Below are 24132 nucleotides of genomic sequence, written 5' to 3' on the forward strand. Positions count from 1 at the left end.
ACCTCAAGCTGAACCTCGGCAAGACGGAGCTGCTCTTCCTCCCGGGGAAGGACTGCCCGTTCCATGATCTCGCCATCACGGTTGACAACTCCATTGTGTCCTCGTCCCAGAGCGCTAAGAACCTTGGCGTGATCCTGGACAACACCCTGTCGTTCTCAAATAACATCAAGGCGGTGGCCCGTTCCTGTAGGTTCATGCTCTACAACATCCGCAGAGTACGACCCTGCCTCACACAGGAAGCGGCGCAGGTCCTAATCCAGGCACTTGTCATCTCCCGTCTGGATTACTGCAACTCGCTGTTGGCTGGGCTCCCTGCCTGTGCCATTAAACCCCTACAACTCATCCAGAACGCCGCAGCCCGTCTGGTGTTCAACCTTCCCAAGTTCTCTCACGTCACCCCGCTCCTCCGCTCTCTCCACTGGCTTCCAGTTGAAGCTCGCATCCGCTACAAGACCATGGTGCTTGCCTACGGAGCTGTGAGGGGAACGGCACCTCACTACCTCCAGGCTCTGATCAGGCCCTACACCCAAACAAGGGCACTGCGTTCATCCACCTCTGGCCTGCTCGCCTCCCTACCACTGAGGAAGTACAGTTCCCGCTCAGCCCAGTCAAAACTGTTCGCTGCTCTGGCCCCCCAATGGTGGAACAAACTCCCTCACGACGCCAGGACAGCGGAGTCAATCACCACCTTCCGGAGACACCTGAAACCCCACCTCTTTAAGGAATACCTAGGATAGGATAAAGTAATCCTTCTCCCCCCTTAAAAGACCTAGATGCACTATTGTAAAGTGGCTGTTCCACTGGATGTCATAAGGTGAAAGCACCAATTTGTAAGTCGCTCTGGATAAGAGCGTCTGCTAAATGACTTAAATGTAAATGTAAATGTACTGTTATAGCCTCTCTACTGTATATAGCCCCTCTACTGTATGTAGCCTCTCTACTGTCTATAGCCTCTCTACTGTATATAGCCTCTCTACTGTATATAGCCTCTCTACTGTTATAGCCTCTCTACTGTGTATAGCCTCTCTACTGTTATAGCCTCTCTACTGTTATAGCCTCTCTACTGTATATAGCCCCTCTACTGTATGTAGCCTCTCTACTGTCTATAGCCTCTCTACTGTATATAGCCTCTCTACTGTATATAGCCTCTCTACTGTCTATAGCCTCTCTACTGTATATAACATCTCTACTGTATATAGCCTCTCTACTGTATATAACATCTCTACTGTATATAGCCTCTCTACTGTATATAGCCTCTCTACTGTATATAGTCTGTCTTTTTACTGTTGTTTTATTTCTTTACTTACCTACTGTTCACCTAATGCATTTTTTGCACTATTGCACTGTTAGAGCCTGTAAGTAAGCATTTCACTGTAAGGTCTACTACACCTGTTGTATTCAGCATTTCACTGTAAGGTCTACTACATCTGTTGTATTCAGCATTTCACTGTAAGGTCTACTACACCTGTTGTATTCAGCATTTCACTGTAAGGTCTACTACACCTGTTGTATTCAGCATTTCACTGTGAGGTCTACTACACCTGTTGTATTCAGCATTTCACTGTGAGGTCTACTACACCTGTTGTATTCAGCATTTCACTGTAAGGTCTACTACACCTGTTGTATTCAGCATTTCACTGTAAGGTCTACTACACCTGTTGTATTCAGCATTTCACTGTAAGGTCTACTACACCTGTTGTATTCAGCATTTCACTGTAAGGTCTACTACACCTGTTGTATTCAGCATTTCACTGTAAGGTCTACTACACCTGTTGTATTCAGCATTTCACTGTAAGGTCTACTACACCTGTTGTATTCAGCATTTCACTGTGAGGTCTACTACACCTGTTGTATTCAGCATTTCACTGTAAGGTCTACTACACCTGTTGTATTCAGCATTTCACTGTGAGGTCTACTACACCTGTTGTATTCAGCATTTCACTGTAAGGTCTACTACACCTGTTGTATTCAGCATTTCACTGTAAGGTCTACTACACCTGTTGTATTCAGCATTTCACTGTAAGGTCTACTACACCTGTTGTATTCAGCATTTCACTGTAAGGTCTACTACACCTGTTGTATTCAGCATTTCACTGTGATGTCTACTACACCTGTTGCATTCAGCATTTCACTGTAAGGTCTACTACACCTGTTGTATTCAGCATTTCACTGTGATGTCTACTACACCTGTTGCATTCAGCATTTCACTGTGAGGTCTACTACACCTGTTGTATTCAGCATTTCACTGTGATGTCTACTACACCTGTTGCATTCAGCATTTCACTGTGAGGTCTACTACACCTGTTGCATTCAGCATTTCACTGTAATGTCTACTACACCTGTTGTATTCAGCATTTCATTGTAAGGTCTACTACACCTGTTGTATTCAGCATTTCACTGTAAGGTCTACTACACCTGTTGTATTCAGCATTTCACTGTAAGGTCTACTACACCTGTTGTATTCAGCATTTCACTGTAAGGTCTACTACACCTGTTGTATTCAGCATTTCACTGTAAGGTCTACTACACCTGTTGTATTCAGCATTTCACTGTGAGGTCTACTACACCTGTTGTATTCAGCATTTCACTGTAAGGTCTACTACACCTGTTGTATTCAGCATTTCACTGTGAGGTCTACTACACCTGTTGTATTCAGCATTTCACTGTAAGGTCTACTACACCTGTTGTATTCAGCATTTCACTGTAAGGTCTACTACACCTGTTGTATTCAGCATTTCACTGTAAGGTCTACTACACCTGTTGTATTCAGCATTTCACTGTAAGTTCTACTACACCTGTTGTATTCAGCATTTAACTGTGATGTCTACTACACCTGTTGCATTCAGCATTTCACTGTAAGGTCTACTACGCCTGTTGTATTCAGCATTTCACTGTGATGTCTACTACACCTGTTGCATTCAGCATTTCACTGTGAGGTCTACTACACCTGTTGTATTCAGCATTTCACTGTGATGTCTACTACACCTGTTGCATTCAGCATTTCACTGTGAGGTCTACTACACCTGTTGCATTCAGCATTTCACTGTAAGGTCTACTACACCTGTTGTATTCAGCATTTCATTGTAAGGTCTACTACACCTGTTGTATTCAGCATTTCACTGTAAGGTCTACTACACCTGTTGTATTCAGCATTTCACTGTAAGGTCTACTACACCTGTTGTATTCAGCATTTCACTGTAAGGTCTACTACACCTGTTGTATTCAGCATTTCACTGTAAGGTCTACTACACCTGTTGTATTCAGCATTTCACTGTAAGGTCTACTACACCTGTTGTATTCAGTATTTCACTGTAAGGTCTACTACACCTGTTGTATTCAGCATTTCACTGTGAGGTCTACTACACCTGTTGTATTCAGCATTTCACTGTAAGGTCTACTACACCTGTTGTATTCAGCATTTCACTGTGAGGTCTACTACACCTGTTGTATTCAGCATTTCACTGTAAGGTCTACTACACCTGTTGTATTCAGCATTTCACTGTAAGGTCTACTACACCTGTTGTATTCAGCATTTCACTGTAAGGTCTACTACACCTGTTGTATTCAGCATTTCACTGTAAGGTCTACTACACCTGTTGTATTCAGCATTTCACTGTGATGTCTACTACACCTGTTGCATTCAGCATTTCACTGTAAGGTCTACTACACCTGTTGTATTCAGCATTTCACTGTGATGTCTACTACACCTGTTGCATTCAGCATTTCACTGTGAGGTCTACTACACCTGTTGTATTCAGCATTTCACTGTGATGTCTACTACACCTGTTGCATTCAGCATTTCACTGTGAGGTCTACTACACCTGTTGCATTCAGCATTTCACTGTAAGGTCTACTACACCTGTTGTATTCAGCATTTCACTGTAAGGTCTACTACACCTGTTGTATTCAGTATTTCACTGTAAGGTCTACTACACCTGTTGTATTCAGCATTTCACTGTAAGGTCTACTACACCTGTTGTATTCAGCATTTCACTGTAAGGTCTACTACACCTGTTGTATTCAGCATTTCACTGTAAGTTCTACTACACCTGTTGTATTCAGCATTTAACTGTGATGTCTACTACACCTGTTGCATTCAGCATTTCACTGTAAGGTCTACTACGCCTGTTGTATTCAGCATTTCACTGTGATGTCTACTACACCTGTTGCATTCAGCATTTCACTGTGAGGTCTACTACACCTGTTGTATTCAGCATTTCACTGTGATGTCTACTACACCTGTTGCATTCAGCATTTCACTGTGAGGTCTACTACACCTGTTGCATTCAGCATTTCACTGTAAGGTCTACTACACCTGTTGTATTCAGCATTTCATTGTAAGGTCTACTACACCTGTTGTATTCAGCATTTCACTGTAAGGTCTACTACACCTGTTGTATTCAGCATTTCACTGTAAGGTCTACTACACCTGTTGTATTCAGCATTTCACTGTAAGGTCTACTACACCTGTTGTATTCAGCATTTCACTGTAAGGTCTACTACACCTGTTGTATTCAGCATTTCACTGTAAGGTCTACTACACCTGTTGTATTCAGTATTTCACTGTAAGGTCTACTACACCTGTTGTATTCAGCATTTCACTGTGAGGTCTACTACACCTGTTGTATTCAGCATTTCACTGTAAGGTCTACTACACCTGTTGTATTCAGCATTTCACTGTGAGGTCTACTACACCTGTTGTATTCAGCATTTCACTGTAAGGTCTACTACACCTGTTGTATTCAGCATTTCACTGTGAGGTCTACTACACCTGTTGTATTCAGCATTTCACTGTAAGGTCTACTACACCTGTTGTATTCAGCATTTCACTGTAAGGTCTACTACACCTGTTGTATTCAGCATTTCACTGTGATGTCTACTACACCTGTTGCATTCAGCATTTCACTGTAAGGTCTACTACACCTGTTGTATTCAGCATTTCACTGTGATGTCTACTACACCTGTTGCATTCAGCATTTCACTGTGAGGTCTACTACACCTGTTGTATTCAGCATTTCACTGTGATGTCTACTACACCTGTTGCATTCAGCATTTCACTGTGAGGTCTACTACACCTGTTGCATTCAGCATTTCACTGTAAGGTCTACTACACCTGTTGTATTCAGCATTTCATTGTAAGGTCTACTACACCTGTTGTATTCAGCATTTCACTGTAAGGTCTACTACACCTGTTGTATTCAGCATTTCACTGTAAGGTCTACTACACCTGTTGTATTCAGCATTTCACTGTAAGGTCTACTACACCTGTTGTATTCAGCATTTCACTGTAAGGTCTACTACACCTGTTGTATTCAGTATTTCACTGTAAGGTCTACTACACCTGTTGTATTTGGCACACGTGACAAATAAACTTTGATTTGATTCAACACAGTATGGTAACAACAACATGACAACACAACATGGTAACAACAACATGACAACACAACATGACAACAACAACATGGTAACAACAACATGACAACAACAACATGACAACAACAACATGACAACAACAACATGGTAACAACACATGACAACACAGCATGGTAACAACACAGCATGGTAACAACACAACATGGTAACAACACATGACAACACAACATGGTAACAACACATGACAACACAACATGGTAACAACACATGACAACACAGCATGGTAACAACACATGACAACACAGCATGGTAACAACACATGACAACACAACATGGTAACAACACATGACAACACAACATGGTAACAACACATGACAACACAGCATGGTAACAACACAACATGGTAACAACACAACATGACAACACAGCACAGTAACAACACATGACAACACAACATGGTAACAACACATGACAACAAAACATGGTAACAACACATGACAACACAGCATGGTAACAACACATGACAACACAGCATGGTAGCAACACAACATGACAACAACAACATGACAACACAGCATGGTAGCAACAACAACATGACAACACAGCATGGTAGCAACACAACATGACAACAACAACATGACAACACAGCATGGTAGCAACACAACATGACAACAACAACATGACAACACAGCATGGTAGCAACACAACATGACAACAACAACATGACAACACAGCATGGTAGCAACACAACATGACAACAACAACATGACAACACAGCATGGTAGCAACACAACATGACAACAACATGACAACACAGCATGGTAGCAACACAACATGACAACAACAACATGACAACACAGCATGGTAGCAACACAACATGACAACAACAACATGACAACACAGCATGGTAGCAACACAACATGACAACAACAACATGACAACACAGCATGGTAGCAACACATCATGGCAGCAGCACATCATGGTAGCAGCAGAAACATGGTACAAACAGGGACAACAACACGAGGGGCAAAAAGGTAGAGACAACAATGCATCATGCAAATCCTAACCCTGGGTTAATCTGTTGGCCAACCCTAACCTAACCCTGAATTAATTGGTTGGCCAACCCTAACCCTGGGTGAAAATGTTGGCCAACGCTAACCTAACCCTGGGTTAATCTGTTGGCCAACCCTAACCTAACCCTGAATTCATCTGTTGGCCAACCCTAACCTAACCCTGGGTTAATCTGTTGGCCAACCTTAACTTAATCCTGGGTTTATGCCACCACAGGGCTGCATTGTCCATGCTGTACAAATTGACCAGGTGAGATTGAGAGGGAGGTGTCTCCATGGTGATGTTGCTTCAGTGTTCCATCTATCTCTGGATCTTCCTCTGGCCTTCAGCAGGTAAAACCTGACTACACACACACTAATTTAACCCTGATTAACAAAGATTCACTCACTTATTCACACTCTCACTAATTGTGTGTGTGTGTGTGTGTGTGTGTGTGTGTGTGTGTGTGTGTGTGTGTGTGTGTGTGTGTGTGTGTCAGTGTGTCTCTCCCCCCCTCAGAATGTGACTGTAGAGTTTCTGGACTTCCAAGGGAGAGTCCACTGGCTGGCCGGAGCTGGCAACACCAACCATACCCACTACTCTGTAGAGATGCAAGCACTCGGGTTAGTGGTGGTGGGTGGGGGGGGGTTCAGTATGTGCCTTTCTGCGTGTGGTTGGATGACTAGATGACTAGATGACTGGATGACCAGATGACTAGATGGCTGGATGGATGACTGGATGGCTGGATGACTGGATGACCAGATGACTAGATGACTGGATGACTAGATGACTAGATGACTGGATGGCTGGATGGCTGGATGACCAGATGACTAGATGGCTGGATGGCTGGATGACTAGATGACTAGATGACTAGATGACTAGATGACTAGATGACTGGATGACTAGATGACTGGATGACTGGATGACTAGATGACTAGATGACTAGATGACTAGATGACTGGATGACTAGATGACTGGATGACTAGATGACTAGATGACTAGATGACTGGATGACTGGATGACTAGATGACTAGATGACTAGATGACTGGATGACTAGATGACTAGATGTCTAGATGGCTGGATGACTAGATGACTAGATGTCTAGATGTCTAGATTACTAGATGGCTGGATGACTGGATGGCTGGATGACTGGATGACTAGATGACTGGATGGATGACTGGATGGCTGGATGACTAGATGACTAGATGGCTGGATGGATGACTGGATGGATGACTAGATGACTAGATGGCTGGATGGATGACTAGATGACTAGATGACTAGATGACTGGATGGATGACTAGATGACTAGATGACTAGATGGCTGGATGGATGACTGGATGGCTGGATGACTAGATGACTAGATGACTAGATGACTGGATGGATGACTGGATGGCTGGATGGATGACTGGATGGCTGGATGGATGACTGGATGGCTGGATGACTAGATGTCTAGATGGCTGGATGACTGGATGGCTGGATGACTAGATGACCGGATGGATGGATGACTAGATGTCTAGATGGCTGGATGACTGGATGGCTGGATGGATGACTGGATGACTAGATGACTGGATGGATGACTGGATGACTAGATGACTGGATGGATGACTGGATGGATGACTGGATGGATGACTGGATGGCTGGATGGATGACTGGATGGCTGGATGGATGACTGGATGGCTGGATGACTAGATGTCTAGATGGCTGGATGACTGGATGGCTGGATGACTAGATGACCGGATGGATGGATGACTAGATGGATGACTGGATGACTGGATGACTAGATGACTGGATGGCTGGATGACTAGATGACTAGATGGCTGGATGACTGGATGACTAGATGGCTGGATGACTAGATGGCTGGATGACTAGATGGCTGGATGGCTGGATGACTAGATGACTGGATGACTAGATGACTAGATGACTAGATGACTAGATGGCTGGATGACTAGATGACTGGATGACTAGATGACTAGATGACTAGATGGCTGGATGACTATATGACTAGATGACTAGATGACTGGATGGCTAGATGACTAGATGGCTGGGTGACTAGATGACTAGATGACTAGATGACTAGATGACTGGATGACTGGATGACTGGATGACTAGATGACTAGATGACTAGATGGCTGGATGACTAGATGACTAGATGACTGGATGACTGGATGGTTGGATGACTAGATGGCTGGATGACTAGATGACTAGATGACTAGATGACTGGATGACTGGATGGCTGGTTGGATGACTAAATGACTGGATGGATGGATGACTGGATGACTGGATGGCTGGCTGGATGACTAGATGACTGGATGGATGGATGACTGGATGACTGGATGGCTGGATGGTTGGATGACTAGATGACTGGATGACTAGATGACTGGATGACTACATGACTGGATAGCTGGATGGATGGATGACTGGATGGCTGGATGACTGGATGACTGGATGACTAGATGACTGGATGACTAGATGACTAGATGGCTGGATGGCTGGATGACTAGATGACTGGATGACTAGATGACTAGATGGCTGGATGACTGGATGACTAGATGACTAGATGGCTGGATGACTGGATGACTGGGTGGCTGGATGACTGGATGACTAGATGACTAGATGGCTGGATGACTAGATGGCTGGATGGCTGGATGACTGGATGACTAGATGACTGGATGACTGGATGACTAGATGACTGGATGACTAGATGACTAGATGACTGGATGACTAGATGACTAGATGACTGGATGGATGACTGGATGGCTGGATGGATGACTGGATGGCTGGATGGATGACTGGATGGCTGGATGACTAGATGTCTAGATGGCTGGATGACTGGATGGCTGGATGACTAGATGACCGGATGGATGGATGACTAGATGTCTAGATGGCTGGATGACTGGATGGCTGGATGGATGACTGGATGACTAGATGACTGGATGGATGACTGGATGGATGACTGGATGGATGACTGGATGGCTGGATGGATGACTGGATGGCTGGATGACTAGATGTCTAGATGGCTGGATGACTGGATGGCTGGATGACTAGATGACCGGATGGATGGATGACTAGATGGATGACTGGATGACTGGATGACTAGATGACTGGATGGCTGGATGACTAGATGACTAGATGGCTGGATGACTGGATGACTAGATGGCTGGATGACTGGATGGCTGGATGACTAGATGGCTGGATGGCTGGATGACTAGATGACTGGATGACTAGATGACTAGATGACTAGATGACTGGATGACTGGATGGTTGGATGACTAGATGGCTGGATGACTAGATGACTAGATGACTAGATGACTAGATGACTGGATGACTGGATGGCTGGCTGGATGACTAGATGACTGGATGGATGGATGACTGGATGACTGGATGGCTGGATGGTTGGATGACTAGATGGCTGGATGACTAGATGACTAGATGACTGGATGACTGGATGGCTGGCTGGATGACTAGATGACTGGATGGATGGATGACTGGATGACTGGATGGCTGGATGGTTGGATGACTGGATGACTGGATGACTAGATGACTGGATGACTACATGACTGGATGGCTGGATGGATGGATGACTGGATGGCTGGATGACTAGATGTCTAGATGGCTGGATGACTGGATGGCTGGATGACTAGATGACCGGATGGATGGATGACTAGATGTCTAGATGGCTGGATGACTGGATGGCTGGATGGATGACTGGATGACTAGATGACTGGATGGATGACTGGATGACTAGATGACTGGATGGATGACTGGATGGATGACTGGATGGATGACTGGATGGCTGGATGGATGACTGGATGGCTGGATGACTAGATGTCTAGATGGCTGGATGACTGGAAGGCTGGATGACTAGATGACCGGATGGATGGATGACTAGATGGATGACTGGATGACTGGATGACTAGATGACTGGATGGCTGGATGACTAGATGACTAGATGGCTGGATGACTGGATGACTAGATGGCTGGATGACTAGATGGCTGGATGACTAGATGGCTGGATGGCTGGATGACTAGATGACTGGATGACTAGATGACTAGATGACTAGATTACTAGATGGCTGGATGACTAGATGACTGGATGACTAGATGACTAGATGGCTGGATGACTAGATGACTGGATGACTAGATGACTAGATGACTAGATGGCTGGATGACTAGATGACTAGATGACTGGATGGCTAGATGACTAGATGGCTGGATGACTAGATGACTAGATGACTAGATGACTGGATGGCTGGATGACTGGATGACTGGATGACTAGATGACTAGATGACTAGATGGCTGGATGACTAGATGACTAGATGACTAGATGACTAGATGACTGGATGGCTAGATGACTAGATGACTGGATGACTGGATGGTTGGATGACTAGATGGCTGGATGACTAGATGACTAGATGACTAGATGACTAGATGACTGGATGACTGGATGGCTGGCTGGATGACTAGATGACTGGATGGATGGATGACTGGATGACTGGATGGCTGGATGGTTGGATGACTAGATGGCTGGATGACTAGATGACTAGATGACTAGATGACTGGATGACTGGATGGCTGGCTGGATGACTAGATGACTGGATGGATGGATGACTGGATGACTGGATGGCTGGATGGTTGGATGGCTGGCTGGATGACTAGATGACTGGATGGATGGATGACTGGATGACTGGATGGCTGGATGGTTGGATGACTAGATGGCTGGATGACTAGATGACTAGATGACTAGATGACTGGATGACTGGATGGCTGGCTGGATGACTAGATGACTGGATGGATGGATGACTGGATGACTGGATGGCTGGATGGTTGGATGACTGGATGACTGGATGACTAGATGACTGGATGACTACATGACTGGATGGCTGGATGGATGGATGACTGGATGGCTGGATGACTGGATGACTGGATGACTAGATGACTGGATGACTAGATGACTAGATGGCTGGATGGCTGGATGACTAGATGACTAGATGGCTGGATGACTGGATGACTAGATTCCTAGATGGCTGGATGACTGGATGACTGGGTGGCTGGATGACTGGATGACTAGATGACTAGATGGCTGGATGACTAGATGGCTATATGGCTGGATGACTGGATGACTGGATGACTAGATGACTAGATGGCTGGATGACTGGATGACTAGATGACTGGATGACTGGATGACTAGATGACTGGATGACTAGATGACTGGATGACTGGATGACTAGATGACTAGATGACTGGATGACTAGATGACTGGATGACTTGATGACTAGATGACTGGATGACTAGATGACTAGATGACTGGATGACTGGATGAATAGATGACTAGATGACTGGATGACTGGATGACTGGATGACTAGATGCCTGGATGGCTGGATGACTAGATGACTGGATGGCTGGATGACTGGATGACTGGATGACTAGATGACTGGATGACTGGATGACTAGATGACTGGATGACTGGATGACTAGATGACTGGATGGCTGGATGACTAGATGACTGGATGGCTGGATGACTAGATGACTCGATGACTGGATGACTGGATGACTAGATGACTAGATGACTAGATGACTGGATGACTAGATGACTGGATGACTGGATGACTGGATGGCTGGATGGCTGGATGACTGGATGACTGGATGACTAGATGACTGGATGACTAGATGACTAGATGACTAGATGACTGGATGACTAGATGACTGGATGACTGGATGACTAGATGACTGGATGACTAGATGACTAGATGACTGGATGGCTAGATGACTGGATGGCTGGATGACTGGATGACTAGATAACTAGATGGCTGGATGACTAGATGACTGGATGGCTGGATGGCTGGATGACTAGATGACTAGATGGCTGGATGGCTGGATGACTGGATGACTGGATGGCTGGATGACTAGATGACTGGATGGTTGGATGACTGGATGACTGGATGGTTGGATGACTGGATGACTGGATGGTTGGATGGCTGGATGGTTGGATGAATGGATGACTGGATGGTTGGATGACTGGATGGTTGGATGACTGGATGACTGGATGGTTGGATGGCTGGATGACTGGATGACTAGATGACTGGATGACTGGATGACTAGATGACTGGATGGCTAGATTACATTTACATTTACATTTAAGTCATTTAGCAGACGCTCTTATCCAGAGCGACTTACAAATTGGTGCATTCACCTTATGACATCCAGTGGAGCAGCCACTTTACAATAGTGCATCTAAATCTTTTAAGGGGGTGAGAAGGATTACTTTATCCTATCCTAGGTATTCCTTAAAGAGGTGGGGTTTCAGGTGTCTCCGGAAGGTGGTGATTGACTCCGCTGTCCTGGCGTCGTGAGGGAGTTTGTTCCACCATTGGGGGGCCAGAGCAGCGAACAGTTTTGACTGGGCTGAGCGGGAACTGTACTTCCTCAGTGGTAGCGAGGCGAGCAGGCCAGAGGTGGATGAACGCAGTGCCCTTGTTTGGGTGTAGGGCCTGATCAGAGCCTGGAGGTACTGAGGTGCCGTTCCCCTCACAGCTCCGTAGGCAAGCACCATGGTCTTGTAGCGGATGCGAGCTTCAACTGGAAGCCAGTGGAGAGAGCGGAGGAGCGGGGTGACGTGAGAGAACTTGGGAAGGTTGAACACCAGACGGGCTGCGGCGTTCTGGATGAGTTGTAGGGGTTTAATGGCACAGGCAGGGAGCCCAGCCAACAGCGAGTTGCAGTAATCCAGACGGGAGATGACAAGTGCCTGGATTAGGACCTGCGCCGCTTCCTGTGTGAGGCAGGGTCGTACTCTGCGGATGTTGTAGAGCTTGAACCTACAGGAACGGGCCACCGCCTTGATGTTAGTTGAGAACGACAGGGTGTTGTCCAGGATCACGCCAAGGTTCTTAGCGCTCTGGGAGGAGGACACAGTGGAGTTGTCGACCGTAATGGCGAGATCATGGAACGGGCAGTCCTTCCCCGGGAGGAAGAGCAGCTCCGTCTTGCCGAGGTTCAGCTTGAGGTGGTGATCCGTCATCCACACTGATATGTCTGCCAGACATGCAGAGATGCGATTCGCCACCTGGTCATCAGAAGGGGGAAAGGAGAAGATTAATTGTGTGTCGTCTGCATAGCAATGATAGGAGAGACCATGTGAGGTTATGACAGAGCCAAGTGACTTGGTGTATAGCGAGAATAGGAGAGGGCCTAGAACAGAGCCCTGGGGGACACCAGTGGTGAGAGCACGTGGTGAGGAGACGGATTCTCGCCACGCCACCTGGTAGGAGCGACCTGTCAGGTAGGACGCAATCCAAGCGTGGGCCGCGCCGGAGATGCCCAACTCGGAGAGGGTGGAGAGGAGGATCTGATGGTTCACAGTATCGAAGGCAGCCGATAGGTCTAGAAGGATGAGAGCAGAGGAGAGAGAGTTAGCTTTAGCAGTGCGGAGCGCCTCCGTGATACAGAGAAGAGCAGTCTCAGTTGAATGACTAGTCTTGAAACCTGACTGATTTGGATCAAGGTCATTCTGAGAGAGATAGCGGGAGAGCTGGCCAAGGACGGCACGTTCAAGGGTTTTGGAGAGAAAAGAAAGAAGGGATACTGGTCTGTAGTTGTTGACATCGGAGGGATCGAGTGTAGGTTTTTTCAGAAGGGGTGCAACTCTCGCTCTCTTGAAGACGGAAGGGACGTAGCCAGCGGTCAGGGATGAGTTGATGAGCGAGGTGAGGTAAGGGAGAAGGTCTCCGGAAATCGTCTGGAGAAGAGAGGAGGGGATAGGGTCAAAAGAGGGATCAAAGAGAGAGGTCAAAAGAGGAGGGGAGTGGAAAGAAGGAGGCAGAGAGGAATGAGTCAAAGGTAGACGTGGGGAGGTTAAAGTCGCCCAGAACTGTGAGAGGTGAGCCGTCCTCAGGAAAGGAGCTTATCAAGGCATCAAGCTCATTGATGAACTCTCCGAGGGAACCTCGAGGGCGATAAATGATAAGGATGTTAAGCTTGAAAGGGCTGGTAACTATGACAGCATGGAATTCAAAGGAGGCGATAGACAGATGGGTAAGGGGAGAAAGAGAGAATGACCACTTGGGAGAGATGAGGATCCCGGTGCCACCACCCCGCTGACCAGAAGCTCTCGGGGTGTGCGAGAACACGTGGGCGGACGAAGAGAGAGCAGTAGGAGTAGCAGTGTTATCTGTGGTGATCCATGTTTCCGTCAGTGCCAAGAAGTCGAGGGACTGGAGGGAGGCATAGGCTGAGATGAACTCTGCCTTGTTGGCCGCAGATCGGCAGTTCCAGAGGCTACCGGAGACCTGGACCACCTGGCTAGATGGCTGGATGACTGGATGGCTGGATGACTGGATGGATGGCTGGATGACTGGATGACTAGATGACTGGATGGCTGGATGACTGGATGGCTGGATGACTGGATGGATGGCTGGATGGATGGCTGGATGACTAGATGACTGGATGGCTGGATGACTAGATGACTGGATGACTAGATGGCTGGATGACTAGATGACTGGATGGCTAGATGACTAGATGGCTGGATGACTGGATGGCTGGATGACTGGATGGATGGCTGGATGGCTGGATGGTTGGATGACTAGATGACTAGATGGCTGGATGACTGGATGGATGGCTGGATGGCTGGATGACTGGCTGGATGACTGGATGGCTGGATGACTGGATGACTAGATGACTAGATGGCTGGATGACTGGATGGTTGGATGACTGGATGACTGGATGGTTGGATGGCTGGATGACTGGATGACTAGATGACTGGATGACTGGATGACTAGATGACTGGATGGCTAGATGACTAGATGGCTGGATGACTGGATGGCTGGATGACTGGATGGATGGCTGGATGGCTGGATGACTGGATGACTAGATGACTGGATGGCTGGATGACTGGATGGCTGGATGACTGGATGGATGGCTGGATGGCTGGATGACTGGATAACTAGATGACTGGATGGCTGTATGACTAGATGACTGGATGACTAGATGGCTGGATGAATAGATGACTGGATGGCTAGATGACTAGATGGCTGGATGACTGGGTGGCTGGATGACTAGATGGCTGGATGACTGGGTGGCTGGATGACTGGATGGATGGCTGGATGGCTGGATGGTTGGATGACTAGATGACTAGATGGCTGGATGACTGGATGGATGGCTGGATGGCTGGATGACTGGCTGGATGACTGGATGGCTGGATGACTGGATGACTAGATGACTAGATGGCTGGATGACTGGATGGCTGGATGACTAGATGGCTGGATGGCTGGATGGATGGATGACTGGATGACTGGATGGCTGGATGGTTGGATGACTGGATGACTGGATGACTAGATGACTGGATTGCTGGATGGATGGATGACTGGATGGCTGGATGACTGGATGACTAGATGACTGGATGGCTGGCTGGATGACTAGATGACTGGATGGAGGGATGACTGGATGACTGGATTGCTGGATGACTGGATTGCTGGATGGTTGGATGACTGGATGACAGGATGACGTGATGACTGGATGACTAGATGACTGGATGGCTGGATGGATGGATGACTGGATGGCTGGATGACTGGATGACTGGATGACTAGATGACTGGATGGCTGGATGACTGGATGACTGGATGACTAGATGACTGGATGGCTGGATGACTGGATGGCTGGATGACTGGACTGGCTGGATGACTGGATGGCTGGATGACTAGATGGCTGGATGGCTGGATGACTGGATGACTAGATGACTGAGATGACTAGATGACTAGATGACTGGATGACTGGATGACTGGATGGCTGGATGGCTGGATGACTGGATGACTAGATGACTAGATGACTGGATGACTGGATGACTGGATGGCTGGATGACTGGATGACTAGATGACTGGATGACTGGATGACTAGATGGCTGGATGACTAGATGGCTGGATGACTGGATGACTGGATGACTAGATGACTGGATGGCTGGATGGCTGGATGACTGGATGACTAGATGACTGGATGGCTAGATGACTAGATGACTGGATGACTAGATGACTGGATGACTAGATGACTAGATGACTGGATGGCTGGATGACTAGATGGCTGGATGACTAGATGGCTGGATGACTGGATGACTGGATGACTGGATGACTGGATGACTGGATGACTAGATGACTGGATAGATGGCTGGATGACTAGAGATGACTGGATGGCTGGATGGCTGGATGACTAGATGACTAGATGGCTGGATGACTGGATGACTGGATGACTGGATGGCTGGATGACTGGATGGCTGGATGACTGGATGACTGGATGGATGCCTGGATGGCTGGATGACTAGATGATTAGATGGCTGGATGACTGGATGGATGGCTGGATGGCTGGATGGCTGGATGACTAGATGACTAGATGGCTGGATGACTGGATGGATGGCTGGATGGCTGGATGACTAGATGACTAGATGGCTGGATGACTGGATGGATGGCTGACTAGATGGATGATGACTGGATGACTGGCTGGATGGCTGGATGGTTGGATGGCTGGATGGTTGGATGGTTGGATGGTTGGAAGGCTGGATGACTGGATGGATGGTTGGATGGCTGGATGACTGGATGACTGGATGGATGACTGGATGGATGACTGGATGGATGGTTGGATGGATGGCTGGATGACTGGATGACTGGATGGATGACTGGATGGATGGCTGGATGACTGGATGGATGGTTGGATAACTGGATGACTGGATGGGGTACAGGGATAAGAAGAGAATGTGATAAGTAGAGCAAAAGCAGTGATGACTGGATGGCTGGATTGAAAGAAAGTGTGAGAGAGTGATGGCTGGGAGAGACTAGATGGCTGGATGACTGGCGTGAAAGACTGGAGACTGGCTGGATGGCTGGAGAGAGTGGAAGGCTGGATGAGAGTTGGAAGGAGACTGGAGAGAGTGAAGGAGCTGGATGACTGGATGAGATGAGGGCTGGATGAGAGTGGATTAGAGAAGGAGAGAGAGAAGTGAAGAAGAGAAGGAGAGAGAGTGAAGGAGAGAAGGAGAGAGAGAGAAAGAGAGAAGGAAGAGAGAGGAAGAGAGAAGGAGAGAGGAGAGAGAAAAGAGAGAGTGAAGGAGAGAAGGAGAGAGAGAGAAGGAGAGAGGGAGGGAAGGAGAGAAGGAGAGAAGGAGAGAGAAGGAGGAGAGAAAGAGAGAGAGTGAAGGAAGAGAGAAGGAGAGAGAGAGAGAGAAGGAGAGAAGGAGAAAGAGAGTGAAGGAGAGAAAGAGAGAGAGAGTGAAGGAGAAAAGGAGAGAGAGAGTGAAGGAGAGAAGGAGAGAGAGAGTGAAGGAGAGAAGGAGAGAGAGAGTGAAGGAGAAAAGGAGAGAGAGAGTGAAGGAGAGAAGGAGAGAGAGAGTGAAGGAGAGAAGGAGAGAGAGAGTGAAGAAGAGAAGGAGAGAGAGAGTGAAGGAGAGAGAAAAAGAGAGAGAGTGAAGGAGAGGGCTGTACTGGATGACTGGATGACTGGATGGCTGGATGGTTGGATGACTGGATGACTAGATGACTGGATGGCTGGGTGGATGACTAGATGACTGGATGGATGGATGACTGGATGACTGGATTGCTGGATGGTTGGATGACTGGATGACAGGATGACGAGATGACTGGATGACTAGATGACTGGATGGATGGATGACTGGGTGGCTGGATGACTGGATGACTGGATGACTAGATGACTGGATGGCTGGATGACTGGATGGCTGGATGACTGGATGGCTGGATGACTAGATGACTAGATGGCTGGATGACTGGATGGCTGGATGACTGGATGGCTGGATGACTAGATGGCTGGATGACTAGATGGCTGGATGGCTGGATGACTGGATGACTAGATGACTGGATGACTAGATGATTAGATGACTGGATGACTGGATGGCTGGATGGCTGGATGACTGGATGACTAGATGACTAGATGACTGGATGGCTGGATGACTGGATGGCTGGATGACTGGATGCCTAGATGACTAGATGGCTGGATGACTAGATGGCTGGATGGCTGGATGACTGGATGACTAGATGACTAGATGGCTGGATGACTAGATGACTAGATGACTAGATGGCTGGATGACTGGATGACTGGATGACTAGATGACTGGATGGCTGGATGGCTGGATGACTGGATGACTAGATGACTGGATGGCTAGATGACTAGATGACTGGATGACTAGATGACTGGATGGCTGGATGACTAGATGGCTGGATGACTAGATGGCTGGATGACTGGATGACTGGATGACTGGATGACTGGATGACTGGATGACTAGATGACTAGATGGCTGGATGACTGGATGACTGGATGACTGGATGGCTGGATGGTTGGATGACTGGATGACTAGATGACTGGATGGCTGGGTGGATGACTAGATGAATGGATGGATGGATGACTGGATGACTGGATTGCTGGATGGTTGGATGACTGGATGACAGGATGACGAGATGACTGGATGACTAGATGACTGGATGGATGGATGACTGGGTGGCTGGATGACTGGATGACTGGATGACTAGATGACTGGATGGCTGGATGACTGGATGGCTGGATGACTGGATGGCTGGATGACTAGATGACTAGATGGCTGGATGACTGGATGGCTGGATGACTGGATGGCTGGATGACTAGATGGCTGGATGACTAGATGGCTGGATGACTGGATGACTAGATGACTGGATGACTAGATGATTAGATGACTGGATGACTGGATGGCTGGATGGCTGGATGACTGGATGACTAGATGACTAGATGACTGGATGGCTGGATGACTGGATGGCTGGATGACTGGATGCCTAGATGACTAGATGGCTGGATGACTAGATGGCTGGATGGCTGGATGACTGGATGACTAGATGACTAGATGGCTGGATGACTGGATGACTACTGGATGACTAGATGGCTGGATGGCTGGATGATGACTAGATGACTGGATGACTAGATGACTGGATGGCTGGATGACTGGATGACTGGATGACTAGATGACTGGATGGCTGGATGACTACTGGATGACTGGATGACTAGATGACTGGATGGCTGGATGACTAGATGGCTGGATGACTGGATGGCTGGATGACTGGATGACTGGATGACTGGATGACTGGATGACTGGATGACTAGATGACTAGATGGCTGGATGACTGGATGACTGGATGACTGGATGGCTGGATGACTGGATGGCTGGATGACTGGATGGATGGCTGGATGGCTGGATGGCTGGATGGCTGGATGGTTGGATGGCTGGATGACTGGATGGATGGTTGGATGGCTGGATGACTGGATGACTGGATGGATGACTGGATGGATGGCTGGATGACTGGATGGATGGTTGGATGGCTGGATGACTGGATGACTGGATGGATGACTGGATGGATGGCTGGATGACTGGATGGATGGTTGGATAACTGGATGACTGGATGGATGGTTGGATGGCTGGATGACTGGATGGATGGTTGGATGGCTGGATGACTGGATGGGGTACAGGGATAAGAAGAGAATGTGATAAGTAGAGCAAAAGCATGATGAGGTGGAGGGATTGAAAGAAAGTGTGAGAGAGTGAAGGAGAGAGAGAGTGAAGGAGAGAAGGAGAGAGAGAGTGAAGGAGAGAAGGAGAGAGAGAGTGAAGGAGAGAAGGAGAGAGAGAGTGAATTAGAGAAGGAGAGAGAGAGTGAAGAAGAGAAGGAGAGAGAGAGAGTGAAGGAGAGAAGGAGAGAGAGAGTGAAGAAGAGAAGGAGAGAGAGAGTGAAGGAGAGAGAAAAAGAGAGAGAGTGAAGGAGAGTGAAGGAGAGAAGGAGAGAGGGAGGGAAGGAGAGAAGGAGAGAGAGAGTGAAGGAGAGAGAGAAAGAGAGAGAGTGAAGGAGAGAAGGAGAGAGAGAGTGAAGGAGAGAAGGAGAGAGAGAGTGAAGGAGAGAAGGAGAGAGAGAGTGAAGAAGAGAAGGAGAGAGAGAGTGAAGGAGAGAAGGAGAGAGAGAGTGAAGGAGAGAAGGAGAGAGAGAGTGAAGGAGAGAAGGAGAGAGAGAGTGAAGAAGAGAAGGAGAGAGAGAGTGAAGGAGAGAGAAAAAGAGAGAGAGTGAAGGAGAGAAGGAGAGAGAGAGTGAAGGAGAGAAGGAGAGAGAGAGAGTGAAGGAGAGAGAAAAAGAGAGAGTGAAGGAGAAAAGGAGAGAGAGAGAGAGAGAGAAGGGAGGATAAGTGATGATGTGTCCTCTTGTGATGTAGTGAGTCATGGTTGCAACCCTGTAACTGCAGCAACCCGGTTGCCATGGCGTGCCCCCTGGACATTCCGCTGGAGGACCTTTTAAAGAATTACAACGTCAGAGTGAGGGCGGAGCTGGAAGAGCAGACGTCAGACTGGACATACCTGGCCCTACTCAGACAGTAAGAACACAGTACAGCCCTACTCAGACAGTAAGACACAGTACAGCCCTACTCAGACAGTAAGACACAGTACAGCCCTACTCAGTAAGACACAGTACAGCCCTACTCAGTACAGCCCCACTCAGACAGTCACTCAGACAGTAAGACACAGTACAGTCCTACTCAGTACAGTAAGACACAGTACAGCCCTACTCAGACAGTAAGACACAGTACAGCCCTACTCAGACAGTAAGACACAGTACAGCCCTACTCAGTACAGTAAGACACAGTACAGCCCTACTCAGACAGTAAGACACAGTACAGTACAGCCCAGTAAGACTCAGACAGCCCTACTCAGACAGTAAGACACAGTACAGCCCTACTCAGTACAGCCCTACTCAGTACAGCCCTACTCAGTACAGCCCTACTCAGACAGTAAGACACAGTACAGCCCTACTCAGACAGTAAGACACAGTACAGCCCTACTCAGACAGTAAGACACAGTACAGCCCTACTCAGACAGACAGTAAGACACAGTACAGCCCTCAGACAGTAAGACACAGTACAGCCCTACTCAGTACAGCAGTACAGCCCTACTCAGTACAGCCCTCAGACAGTAAGACACAGTACACTCAGACAGTAAGACACAGTACAGCCCTACTCAGACAGTAAGACACAGTACAGCCCTACTCAGTACAGCCCTACTCAGACAGTAAGACACAGTACAGCCCTACTCAGACAGTAAGACACAGTACAGCCCTACTCAGACAGTAAGAGTACACACAGTACAGCCCTACTCAGACAGTAAGACACAGTACAGTCCTACTCAGACAGTAAGACAGCCCAGTACAGCCCTACTCAGTACAGCCCTACTCAGACAGTAAGACACAGCACAGCCCTACTCAGTACAGCCCTACTCAGACAGTAAGACACAGCACAGCCCTACTCAGACAGTAAGACACAGTACAGCCCTACTACAGCCCTACTCAGACAGTAAGACACAGTACAGCCCTACTCAGACAGTAAGACACAGTACAGCCCTACTCAGTACAGCCCTACTCAGACAGTGAGACACAGTACAGCCCTACTCAGACAGTAAGACACAGTACAGCCCTACTCAGACAGTAAGACACAGTACAGCCCTACTACTCAGTACAGCCCTACAGCCCTACTCAGTACAGACAGTAAGTACACACAGTACAGCCCTACTCAGACAGTGAGACACAGTACAGCCCTACAGTAAGACACAGTACAGCCCTACTCAGACAGTAAGACACAGTACAGCCCTACTCAGTACAGCCCCAGACAGTCAGTACAGCCCTACTCAGACAGTAAGACACAGTACAGCCCTACTCAGACAGTAAGACACAGTACAGCCCTACTCAGACAGTAAGACACAGTACAGCCCTACTCAGACAGTAAGACACAGTACAGCCCTACTCAGACAGTAAGACACAGTACAGCCCCCTCAGTACAGCCCTCAGACAGTACAGACTCAGACAGTAAGACACAGTACAGCCCTACTCAGACAGTAAGACACAGTACACACAGTACAGCCCCTACTCAGTACAGCCCCTCAGACAGTAAGACACAGTACAGCCCCTCAGTACACTAAGACACAGTACAGCCCTCAGACAGTCAGTCAGACACAGCCCTACTCAGACAGTAAGACACAGTACAGCCCTACTCAGTACAGCCCTACTCAGACAGTGAGACACAGTACAGCCCTACTCAGTACAGCCCTACTCAGACAGTAAGACACAGTACAGCCCTACTCAGACAGTAAGACACAGTACAGCCCTACTCAGACAGTAAGACACAGTACAGTACAGACACAGTACAGCCCTACTCAGTACAGCCCTACTCAGACAGTAAGACACAGTACAGCCCTACTCAGACAGTAAGACACAGTACAGCCCTACAGTAAGACACAGTACAGCCAGACTACTCAGTACAGCCCTACTCAGACAGTAAGACACAGTACAGCCCTACACAGACAGCCCTAAGACACAGTACAGCCCTACTCAGACAGTAAGACACAGTACAGCCCTACTCAGACAGACAGTAAGACACAGTACAGTCCTACTCAGACAGTAAGACACAGTACAGCCCTACTCAGACAGTAAGACACAGTACAGCCCTACTCAGACAGTAAGACACAGTACAGCCCTACTCAGACAGTAAGACACATTACAGCCTACTACAGTAAGACACAGTACAGCCCCCTCAGACAGTCAGTACAGCCCTACTCAGACAGTACAGTACAGCCCACAGTACAGCCCTACTCAGTACAGCCCTACTCAGACAGTGAGACACAGTACAGCCCTACTCAGACAGACAGTAAGACACAGTACAGCCCTACTCAGACAGTGAGACACAGTACAGCCCTACTCAGACAGTAAGACAGTACAGCCCCTCAGACAGTAAGACAGTACAGCCCTACTCAGTACAGCCCTACTCAGACAGTGAGACACAGTACAGCCCTACTCAGACAGTAAGACACAGTACAGCCCTACTCAGTACAGCCCTACTCAGACAGTAAGACACAGTACAGCCCTACTCAGACAGTAAGACACAGTACAGCCCTACTCAGACAGTAAGACACAGTACAGCCCTACTCAGTACAGCCCTACTCAGACAGTAAGACACAGTACAGCCCTACTCAGACAGTAAGACACAGTACAGCCCTACTCAGACAGTAAGACACAGTACAGCCCTACAGCCCTACTCAGTACAGCCCAGTACAGCCCTCAGACAGTAAGACACAGTACAGCCCTACTCAGACAGTAAGACACAGTACAGCCCTACTCAGACAGTAAGACACAGTACAGCCCTACTCAGACAGTAAGACACAGTACAGTCCTACTCAGACAGTAAGACACAGTACAGCCCTACTCAGACAGTAAGACACAGTACAGCCCTACTCAGTACAGCCCTACTCAGACAGTAAGACACAGTACAGCCCTACTCAGTACAGCCCTCAGACAGTAAGACACAGTACAGCCCTACTCAGACAGACAGTAAGACACAGTACAGCCCTACTCAGACAGTAAGACAGTACAGCCCTACAGACCCTACAGTCAGTACAGTGAGACACAGTACAGCCCTACTCAGACAGTGAGACACAGTACAGCCCTCAGACAGTAAGACACAGACAGTAAGACACAGTACAGCCCTACTCAGACAGTAAGACAGTACAGCCCTACTCAGTACAGCCCTACTCAGTACAGCCCTACTCAGACAGTGAGACACAGTACAGCCCTACTCAGACAGTAAGACACAGTACAGCCCTACTCAGACAGTACAGCCCTACTCAGACAGACAGTACAGACACAGTACAGCCCTACTCAGACA

At 47.8% G+C, this 24132-nt stretch overlaps 1 protein-coding gene across 1 annotated transcript in view; it reads left to right on the forward strand.

Moving 5' to 3' along the window:
- The window catches only part of LOC115114942 (uncharacterized), a 60558-nt gene that overhangs the window by 19989 nt on the left and 16437 nt on the right, over nucleotides 1-24132 (forward strand). The window contains exons 2-4 of the mRNA XM_065016247.1: nucleotides 6661-6776; nucleotides 6923-7046; nucleotides 20641-20785. Of these exons, the coding sequence (XP_064872319.1) occupies nucleotides 6719-6776; nucleotides 6923-7046; nucleotides 20641-20785 (327 nt within the window). The 5' untranslated portion in view covers nucleotides 6661-6718. The remainder of the gene's footprint in view (nucleotides 1-6660; nucleotides 6777-6922; nucleotides 7047-20640; nucleotides 20786-24132) is intronic.

This window comes from Oncorhynchus nerka, unplaced genomic scaffold (genome assembly GCF_034236695.1).
Source record: "Oncorhynchus nerka isolate Pitt River unplaced genomic scaffold, Oner_Uvic_2.0 unplaced_scaffold_1066, whole genome shotgun sequence".
In the NCBI taxonomy this organism is placed as follows: Eukaryota; Metazoa; Chordata; class Actinopteri; order Salmoniformes; family Salmonidae; genus Oncorhynchus; species Oncorhynchus nerka.